Source organism: Myotis davidii, unplaced genomic scaffold (genome assembly GCF_000327345.1).
Source record: "Myotis davidii unplaced genomic scaffold, ASM32734v1 scaffold1596, whole genome shotgun sequence".
Classification (NCBI taxonomy): Eukaryota; Metazoa; Chordata; class Mammalia; order Chiroptera; family Vespertilionidae; genus Myotis; species Myotis davidii.
In genome coordinates, this window is record NW_006287456.1 from 507,604 (window position 1) to 518,899 (window position 11,296).

The 11,296-nt window shown below is 32.8% G+C and overlaps 1 protein-coding gene across 1 annotated transcript in view; it reads left to right on the forward strand.

The window, feature by feature from the left end:
• LRCH2 (leucine-rich repeats and calponin homology (CH) domain containing 2) overlaps positions 1 to 11,296 on the forward strand; it is a 131,839-nt gene that overhangs the window by 77,162 nt on the left and 43,381 nt on the right. Inside the window, exons 7-12 of the mRNA XM_006759219.2 lie at positions 2,261 to 2,394; positions 7,606 to 7,693; positions 7,987 to 8,098; positions 8,271 to 8,368; positions 8,457 to 8,515; positions 10,463 to 10,564. Of these exons, the coding sequence (XP_006759282.1) occupies positions 2,261 to 2,394; positions 7,606 to 7,693; positions 7,987 to 8,098; positions 8,271 to 8,368; positions 8,457 to 8,515; positions 10,463 to 10,564 (593 nt within the window). The remainder of the gene's footprint in view (positions 1 to 2,260; positions 2,395 to 7,605; positions 7,694 to 7,986; positions 8,099 to 8,270; positions 8,369 to 8,456; positions 8,516 to 10,462; positions 10,565 to 11,296) is intronic.

An 11,296-nucleotide genomic window follows, 5' to 3' on the forward strand; every position in this document is an offset into this window, starting at 1 on the left:
AACTGCCAGCTCAGAGGCCTGCAGCAGCAGGCGGGGAACGTTGGAGTCCTCCCTCACTGAGGCAAGCAAGCCTCATGTTAGTTTCAAGCTGCCTGGCTGCCGGCCGCCATCTTGGCTGACAGTTAATTTGCATATCACGCTGATTAGCCAATGAAAAGGGTAGCGGTCGTACGCCAATTAACATGTTTCTCTTTTATTAGTGTAGATAGGCATACAGAAAATTATGCAAAGGCAAATGAGGTAATTAGTCACCTTAGACAAAACAAAAACTTTCAGGAGAAAGAAAATGTACTCTAACTTTCTTACTCATAATAGTGTAAATATTCTATTTTGATTTAATGAAAAAAATCTGTATTATAATAATAGTAAATATGTATATAGCACTTACTGTGCTCCAGACATTGTTTAAAATGCTTTATATGCATTAATTCATTTTATCACATTAATTCATTTTTTATAAACATGTACTGTCATTATATCTCATTTTATATATGAGGAGACAAGGGCATAGAAGTTAAGTGACTTGCCTAAAGTCACATGCTAGCAAGTGATAAATAAAGCCCAGTTTCAAACCAAGGCTATCTGACTCCAAAGTTTGTGTTTAACCACTATGCATACTTCTGAAGAGGGAGGAAATATGTTTATGTGAGTTTATGGTTATTGGAGATGGGAGGATGGTAGTAGTACAATTGATATATGAACGTAGTGGTAGTTATAAAATAAATCTAAATTCTCTTTTTCCTTAGTAAGACTTCAACAAATAGAGTCTATACTTGAAAAATAAAAATAAGATAGCAATAAAGCCATGTTATTTATAAATATGAAGGTAAATAGCAGAAAACCAAATAAAAGAGTTCAATGAGGGACTGGGTCTTGGTGATTGGAGGGGATGGAATGGAGAAATACTTTTTTAAAATATGTTTTTATGTATTTTAAAGAGGGAGTGTGATTGAGAGAGAGAAAAAAACATCACTGTGAGAGAGAAACATCGATCTGTTGCCTCCTGTACACACCCTGACTGGGGATCGAACCTGCAACTTGGACATGTTCCCTGACTGGGAATTGAACTGGTGACCTTTTGGCACATGGGACAGCACTCAACCAATTGAGCCACACTGGTCAGGGCTAGGATTAATATTTTGTTTTCAGTTTTATAATTCTCTGTGACTTTTAAAACTATGTACATGAATTACTATTATAAAAATTGAATTTATAAAAGAAAATAATTGATTTTAATTTAATTTGGTAATATAATAATTTTTTTTTGGTTTGGACAGATAATAGGATACATCTTAATTAGTAATGTGTTGAATTCTAATAGCTCAAATGTTTTAATTTTTATTTTCAATGAAATTTTTCAGTGGTCAAGTCAGACCTGGTAACTATGAGATTTATGTAAGAAATGGTTCTCCTTTATACCTGGAATGATAATTACTTCTTAATGTACTTTTCTTACTATTTTCTTTGTTGATTATTTTTGTATGTGTTGGTAGGTTACGTAAGCTCATAAAACAATATCTTTCTTACAAATTTTGAGAGATACTTATTTGATATAACTCATGGAGACTGCAGCTAATCTTTGTAAATTTGACTTATCACTTCCTTTCCACTCATCTATCCTTTTTATATAGCATACTTTCTTTCACATAGTATTTCACCCATTATTATTCTTTTTCTAGCAGCAATGAAAATAACTTTTCAGGATATTATCTTAGTTGAATTGACCATTTACATGTTATTTTATTCTAATTGGCCTACTCTCACACCTTTGAACAAAATCATTTTTCCTATATTTAAATTCTTTTTATTAGCTTTCCTCCAGTGTTTACCCAACCAACTTAGTGGTTCTGATGAGATTACTAAAGAATTACATGAATTTTGTTTTCTGTTCTCACTACTACAATAAATATATTTCTTTTTGCTTTTTTCTCATAAAGGCAACTCTCATACATTATAAATTTTATATTGTTTACTGGTTTGTACATTGTACTGTTAACAAAAAAACTTTAGTGAAATACGGAATAATTAACTTAGTTTTTCTAATAAGAACAGAGACAGCAATAGAATTTTAGTTGGTATCAGTGTTGTCAGTTTTTTTTCACCTAATGTCAGAAGTACAAATTAATTAAGTATGCAGTGTATCTATCATGATCATGATGTCTCAACATAATTTGAGGTTATTAAAATATATAAGTAAATTGATAGATAGCATATATTTTGGACCTATATAATTAAATCTTTCTCCATTACTTATTGACAGATATGTTTAAAGGGTAAAGTACACATATTTAAATACTTAAGTATCCAAGCATGTTGCAGAATGGATAAGAAACCAGATTCTCTGGATCTTCCATCACTGAGTAAAAGAATGCCCTCCCAGCCTCTCACAGACAGGTAATGTAATATTCTTACAGTCTTGTTTCATGATTAGTATATTCTCTTTATAGAAAAGATATTTATTAATTTTGAGTGAACTGAATATGTTTAGGCTGATTGTCTCAGTGTTAAATTCAATAATTGTTTGAAGTGAAATATTACCATCATAGGATGAACTTCTGGATACTAGAATCAACTTGGAATTTTCTCAAAAAATTAATTATTATTAAAATTTTAGTAGTAAAATGCAAACATTTAACATTATAGTGCAGAAATACTAATTTCTCAGTACTTGACTATTACTCCTATGATCATTCTATTGTACATTTGTAATAACTAGTAGAATTTAACTTCGACTTGAATTTGGCAGAAGAGCAAGGCATTTTTGAGTGCTTCCTTACTTTATATTTTTTGTATCTAGATCAAAGATGATTTATCATCGATGTTCTGTATGATATCGATGTTTTTATCCTCATGAAATTTTGAAATGATATATTTGATACTGTTTTTAATTCATCTTTTTAAGATGTAGATTGGTGTAATTATATGAAAACAATTTCATCCAATAGGATGGAAAATAATTGGTATGAGGTGAAACTATATTTAAAGGTTTGACATTGTATTTATGACAAAGTTTAGACTACTTAGAATAGCAATATAATAAGTACTGTTGTTAATAGTGCAAGCTCTGGAATTCCCAAATAGGTCTTTTTCTTGAATTTTTTTCTGCTGCCTAAGTAGAATTAAGTATCCAAACATTAAATTTAGTTCCTAAAGATTCTTTTGTTTAATGTTATGAATGATAGTAAACCAAACGATTCTATAAAAAATTAGACTTAATTCATATTCTACTCTCTATTAGTCTGTTTTACATTTATTTAAAAATGAATTTACTTTAGTAACAGCTTTATTATATCAGTTATTTATTCTACAAATATTGGTAGCATGCCTACTGGTTCAGGGTATGTTTTGTTGAATGATATACATATTGGTCTCGGCCTTCATGTAGCTCACAGTCTAATGGATGAGTCAGTTAATAAACAAAGCGAGGGAACACAATACACATAATTTCAAATTTCCTTGCTATAAAGGGAAGGAACATGTTTTAGGAGTAAAGATAGGAAATGTCTCCTTGGTATGGTCTGGTTTAATTCAAGACCTGACAGGAGAAAAAGTAGTTGTGTAAAGAGTGAGGGGAAGAACATTTCAGGCAGAAATAATGACATGTGCAAAGGCCTTAAGTTAGGAAGAGGCTTGGTATGTTAAAAAAATAAATAGCCCTAGCCTGTTTGGTTGAGTGGTTGGAGCACCAACCCTTGGACTGAAGGATCCTCGGCCCCAATCCAGGGCACAAATCCAGGTATCTCTCACATCAATGTTTTTCTCTCTGTGTTGTCTCCCACTCCCTTCCACTCTGTCTGAAAATCAATGGAAAAAAAATATCCTCAGGTGAGGATTAACAAAACAAAACAGAACAGTACAGAACAAAACAAACAAAAAACTAAATGGAGGCCAGCATGCTTGAAGCAGAGTGGCTAAAGCAGCCGAGGGCAAACTAAGGCCCGCGGGCCAGATCTGGCCCGTTTGAAATGAATAAAACTATTGAAAAAAAAGACCGTACCCTTTTATGTAATGATGTTTACTTTGAATTTATATTAGTTCACACAAACACTCCATCCATGCTTTTGTTCCGGCCCTCCGGTCCAGTTTAAGAACCCATTGTGGCCCTCGAGTCAAAAAGTTTGCCCACCCCTGGGCTAAAGGCTAGAATGGTATGTGTTGGTTTTGGTTAGTAAGGACTCAAGTCACGTGGGGGCTTTTGAGGCTGTGGTAAGGAGTTTAAATTGTATTTAAAGTAGAGTGGGAACTCATTGGACAGCAGGGGAATAACGTGATCTGATTTATGTTAAAAAAAAACAAAACACCAAACAAACCTATCTTCGCTTATATAGGGAGAATAGATTGGAAGTAAACAAAAATAGAAGTAGAGGGACTAGTTAGGTTGTTGCAGTTCTTCCAAGAGATCAAGGGGTCTTCAGTAAGGTGATTGCAGTAGAGATGAAAAGGAGTGGATAGAATTGAGATATATTTTGGAGATAGTCTCTAGCAGTGTCACCCAATAAAATGTGATGTGAGTGACATATGGAATTTTAAATTTTCTTGTAACCCATGTAAAAAAAGGTAAAAAAGGAGTAGGTAAAATTAATTTTAGCAATACACATTATTTAACTCATATCAAAAATATTTCAACATCTAATTTAAATAGAAAAATTAGTGAGTTTATTTCACATTCTTTTTTTCCTATTAAATCTTTGAAATCTGGTGTGTATTTTATTTACATTTACAGCATGCCTCAGTTTGGACTAGCTACATTTAAAGTGCTCAATAGCTATATACTCCTGGCGGCTGCTGTATTGGACAGTGCAGGTCAACAGAGTTTCCTTCTGAGTTGGCTCTTGGGTGTGCTAGCCTCCCACTCACAGCTTGTATTGAATGAAGTACCTAGAAAAATTCTTGTATGTACATTTCACTTTCATACTCATGTCCTTGCCTATATCGTTCTTACTACTTATAAAACCCTTCCATGTCTTGACTAGTTTGTAAATTGTTCACTCTACAAAGATAGGCATTGCAGTAAAGTATGTCCACTTTTAGAGTCAGACATAATGTACCCGTAAAGCCCTTCTCTGGCTCTTCAAAACTATGTTCTTGTGTCATGTCTGTGGTCCTCCATATTCTTTTTCTTTTGCTCCTTAGTTTTCTTTTCTTTTTTAAAAAAATATTCTATTGATTTTTTTCAGAGAGGAAGGGAGAGGGATACAGAGTCAGAAACATCGATGAGAGAGAAACATCGACCAGCTGCCTCCTGCACACCCCCCACTGGGGATGTGCCCGCAACCGAGGTACATGCCCTTGACCGGAATCGAACCCGGGACCCTTCAGTCCGCAGGCCGATGCTCCACCCACTGAGCCAAACCAATCAGGGCGCTCCTTAGTTTTCTTATATGTAAATCAAAAATAATCATATGGATGATGTCAGGATTAAATGAAATAATGTCTATAGAGAACTTAACACAATGCCTTACCCAAAATAATTCCTCAACAAATAGCTTATTATCATTATCATCTTTTAGAAATACACAGATGTATTTTAATAGTACATAGTATTATTGTGCAGTAGTCAGATGAATTTCAGCTCTAATCACTGTTTAACTTCTTAATTCCTCTGTGGACTGTGTAAGGTATTTAATCTCTCTGAGCTTGTTTATTTAAAATGTTAATAATACCCATTTCCTAAGCTTATTGTGAGAATTAAATGTGTGCTTGGCAATTGGTAGTTACAAAATAGTTACGGAGGTGTAAAGAGTATAGCATAGTGAATATAGTCAGTAATATTGTAATATATATGTATGGTGCCAGGTGGGTACTGGAAATATTGGGGAGGCCATGTTGTAAAGTATATAATAATCTAACCACTATGCTGCATACCTGAAACTAGTACAAAATAATATTAAATGTAAATTATAATTGAAAAATAAAAATTTAAAAATAATGAAAATAATAGATTTTTAAAAATAATTTTGAAACCCACACTTGAAAGTACAGTGTAGGGCTCAATTTTTTTGTAAATCTGAAGTATTTAATAATAATAAAAATAATAATGCTAATAGTAATATAAAAAAATAAATGTGTGCGCCCTAGCTGGTTTGGCTTAGTAGATAGAGCGTCAACCTGTGGACTGAAGGGTCCGGGATTTGATTCCAGTCAGGGGCACATGCCTGGGTTGGAGGCTCGATCCCCAGTAGGGGGGGTGCAGGAGGCAGCCAATCAGTTATTCTTTCTCATCATTGATGTTTCTATTTTTCTCTCTCTTCCTTCGTCTCTGAAATCAATAAAAAATAAAATAAATATGTGCTTGGCAACTAGTTCAGTAAATGATATTCAGTAAATGTTATAATTTTTCCCCATGGAAAATTAACTTTTATAAGCTTTATTATCCTCATTTGTAAAAAGATATAGTGCATAAATTACAGAATATAATTAAAATGTAAGTATTAAAAGTAAAATATGAAGTACCTAACAGAGTGTAGATGCTCAACAAATATTAGCAATTATTTCGTCTTTTTATCCTTCAAGACTAAGCCCAAATACCCTTTTCTTGGGTAAGGCCTTTCCTAACCTTACAAGGAGAATTAATTTCTCTTTTCTCACAGCACTTTATATTTACCTTTGTCATAGTCTTCAAGACATGTGAATATACTTATTTCACCTCTGGTCTGAGAGCCCTTTGAGGTAAAACATTTTTTAATTCATCTCATCTCAAGCATTCAGCATAGTGTCTCATAGTTGGCAATTACTTCCCTAAGTTTATTAATATACTCCAGAAGAGTATAAAGATCAGTTTTTTGGGGAGGAAATATAGCATAGTGATTTAAATCAGGGACTTCAGTGTTAATCTGGGGAACAAATTTAGACTGCCATTTGCAAGTTGCATGTCATTGGGTAAACTGTTCAACCCTTCCTCAGATCAGTTTCCTCATCTGTAAAATGAGAAAACACCAACAATCTGCTAGAGTTTTTAAAGGAATATATGAGATATTGTCTTTAAAGCACTTAGCCCAATTCCTGGCACATGCTAAGGTGTCCATAGGGTGTATGGTAAATTTTCAAATTAAAGTGAAAATGTACTTCGCTACCTGGGTGGCATACTGTGTATTCAGAAATTTGCAAAGATAGCTCTGACCTCACACCAGAAAAATTGTTTATTCAATGCTTTGCAAACTTTGTTTTGTATTTTCTCTTTTCTCGGTTATCAAATGGACGTTATTCATAAAGCTAAAGCATATTTTTAGAGCTAATGAAGAAGAAACTATGAATTGAAGTTCTAAAATATTTCATCATTCTATGGTGAAATTTGTCAAACCAATGACAAAAACAGGAAGATATTGTATCAAGATGATTTTGCTTTTCTGTATCTCTCAGGAGAAATAAAGCGTACTATTAACAATTGACACTTTATAACAGAGCGCATGAAGGAAAAATATTTCATGAGGGACATGAATGAAGGGTTTTGTTAGGAAGGTTCCTGACATTTTCCCCCTCATGTCCTTAAGGGTCTCAGACATCAAAAGCGTATATTCTGTATTATATAGGAAAATTTTAGGTCAAGACTATATTATCTATTTAAGAAGAAAACCCTAACTGTTCTTAGAATTTCTATTTCCATAGTATGGAAGATTTTTATCCAAATAAAAATCCTGGCCCTGACTCTGGAATTGGAAGTGATAATGGAGAGAAACGGTTATCTGCAACAGAAGTGAGTATTTTTTATTGCTGATCTATTTTATTTTAAAATTTTATTAGAGCTTTGAAATAGACACTTGCACATACTGAGTTATTTTGCTTAAAAGTATAATCATCATTACATTATATGAAACCATACATGTACATTTTTAAACTCACAACAGTAAACCTTAACATACTCATTTTTGCTTTGAAAACTGGAAATGTAAAGCACATATTGAACACTTCATATGTTAATTTAAAGCAACTTAATTCTTTATCGTATTTTAAAATGCCTCATTGGTACTTGGGCTTCATTTTTTTCAGCCATCAGATGACGACACAATCAGCCTTCACTCTCAAGTCTCAGAATCAAACAGAGAGCAGACATCAAGAAACGATAGTCACTCCGTTGGAAGTAAACCTGATTCTCAGAAAGGTAATCCATATGGTGTTCGCTCTATTTATTTTATGTACATAGCCCTTATAAAAAACAGACTTTGAAAAACAGTATCTTTGGCCAACTCTTTTATTGAGAAAACACACTTTTATTCTAAGCAGTGTCAGAATAAACTATTCATATTTTCTAATAAATATTATTTTATACTTAGACCAGGAAGTGTATGATTTTATTGACCACAACGCAGAAGATGTAGCAGTTCCCGAACAAGGAGATGCACATATTGGATCCTTTGTTTCTTTCCTTAAGGTAAAGAAACAAATATTAATAACATGTTCTCCTTGATATCACAAAAATGGACCATACAATTTAAAATGATAATTTTCTTTTATATAAGGGAAAAGAAAAAGGTCCTGAAAAATCTCAGAAAAATGAAGAATTAGGAGATGAGAAAAGGTAAGCTCACACAAATTCTCAAATTGAAATGTTACTTATAAGTATTTAAAATATATTTAGATATTCTTACTTGGAAGAATATAATTTTTGTTGATTTACCAATTATACTAGTATTTAGGTAATTTGTGAATACTTTATTTGCTTGCATTCCTCAATTAAACTGAAAATTCTTGTAAACATTTAAATTGAGTGTCATTTATGCACTGTTTTTCCCCTCCGAAGTGTAATAATAATGTCTCCTATGATTATTACTGAGGAGGACTGTACCTTCACATACATTGCCCATTTAAGTTACTTCGTAAGCCTTTTAAATAGATGATATTGGCATCATTTGATGAAGAAGGAAAGCGAGTCCCAGGTTTTCAAATATCTGCAACTCATGTGTCCTAACTCTTACTCTTTCATTGAGAAAATATACTTTAAGGGTATTTTCATATTTTATTAAAATAAGTGTGCTTTGGATCTCTTCTATATCATTTATCTTACAAAATGATGGAATATGACCTATGACACTTTTCCTTTTAAGTTCCTTCATCGAAGCAGAAAGGAAGGGAAGAGCATATTTTGAAAACCTACCACGTACCAGGATCTGTGCTATGTGCTTTCCCATGTATCTGATATAATGCTCACTAAATTCTGCACAGTAGATATTGTCCTCATTTTTACGGATGAGGAAGGTGAAGCTTGGAGATGGAAATTTCTTGGCTAGAACCACCTAGCTAGTATCCAGTAGAACCTAGACCAGGGGTGGGCAAACTTTTTGACGCGAGGGCCACATGGGTTCTTAAACTGGACCGGAGGGCCGGAACAAAAGCATGGATGGAGTGTTTGTGTGAACTAATATAAATTCAAAGTAAACATCATTACATAAAAGGGTATGGTCTTTTTTTTTTTTTAGTTTTATTCATTTCAAACGGGCCGGATCTGGCCCGCGGGCCGTAGTTTGCCCACGGCTGACCTAGTGTGTAAACTGAGCTCTCGCTGATCCTGAAGCTTTTCTCTTTTCTCTACATTGTGCTTCCTCTAAATGACTCATTGGTAGCTTTTTAAGCGGGCATTAATCATGCCTGGTACATCATAAGGAGATACATAGCTTTATCTTATATTATTTATATTTAATTATTTTATTTTCTCACTTTATCTCATGAGGACAGTTGCCTAAACTTGAGAGTCACCACTGGAATGCAAGTTATGGTAAAGGTAGAGTCTTAGTAGGATTTGATACTTTTTTGTTTTTAAATTAAATACTTCTGTTTGGAGTACAGTTTATTTTACAGTTTATTGGTTCTATTTGAATGATAAAAATTATGTATTTTTGGCACTTTTGCCAAACTTATTTGAACCCATTTTGCATTTCCTCTACTTAAACATTTTGTGGAGAGATTTTTAAGATCATTATGAAAATTTCATGACATTTTATATTTACTGATAAAGACTGGACAGATAGAATTCTGTAGTTCTTATTATACTCACAACTGGGAAGTATGCATTACTAAAATTACTATGGCCATTACACATTTCAGAAATTACAAAAAGGTAATACTACAGTTCACTTTATTAGCCATTAATTATACTAATATAACCACTATGCTACATTTTCTGTTTAGTGGAAAGGATAGATATGCTTTTATATTCTTTAAATATTCCTTATTTCTTATTTTAATGTTTTAAATACACGGATGTTAAGATTTTAGCTTTCACATGGCATTAAAAACTAAACATGGCTTCTAATTCTGGAAGCAGGCATAAAATAAAAAGAGACTTTATTGGGGTGGTGGAACACACAATACAATATACAGATGATGTATTATAGAATTGTATACCTGAAACCTATATAATTTTATTAAACAATGTCACTCCAATAAATTCAATAAGTAACAACAATAATACAATAAATGAAAAAAATCTTCTGTCTTTTTGGATAAACATGTATGTGTCATCTTTTAGACTTGGAAAAGAACTTGCAGAGGAAGAAGATGATGATTTGAAGGAAGTAACTGATTTGAAGAAAGTAGCCGCTCAGTTATTGCATCAAGAGCAAAAGAACAGGTATATTTTAGTTAATGATATTTAAATTGGCAAATTTTACAATCATTAAATCTGATTATTTAAAGATTATCAAATAAAGTATATGAAGTTTTTAGTAGATAATAGGGCCATTTTAAGAATTATTTGAAGGGATTAACTGCTAAAAGACAATAGGAAATACTTAGGAGAGAAATGTAAAGTTGCATATATAATTAAGACAATTACTCACATTGTCATTATATTTAATTATTGGTTAGGTATCTCTTTTTTATTCCTGTGTGCTCAATAATTATTTATTTGTTGATATTTGCTTTAGGTCACAGTAGCATTAGATATATTGTAAGCATTTTTTCCCATATATATGTCATAAGTATGTAGTATGCTTTTTATCGGATTCCAAGCTACTTCCTTTTCCAAGTTAGGAAAGTTTTCAGTCCTTATTACTTCAAATAGGTTCTCAGTCTCTTGTTCTCTCTTCTCCTTCTGGTACCCTATCATATGGATGCTATTATATACACTCCATGTTGTCCCTGAGGTCCCTTAAACTATCCTCTTTTTAAAAAAATTCTTTTTTTTATTTGCTGCTTTAATTGGGTCTGTTCTCCTACCTTATCTTCCAAATCACGGATTTGTTCCCCTGCTTTATCTAGGACTCTTTTTTTTTTAAATATATTTTTTATTGATTAAGAAATTACATATGTGTCCTTGTCCCCACGTTACCCTCTACCCACCCTCCACTCTTGCCCTCCCCGC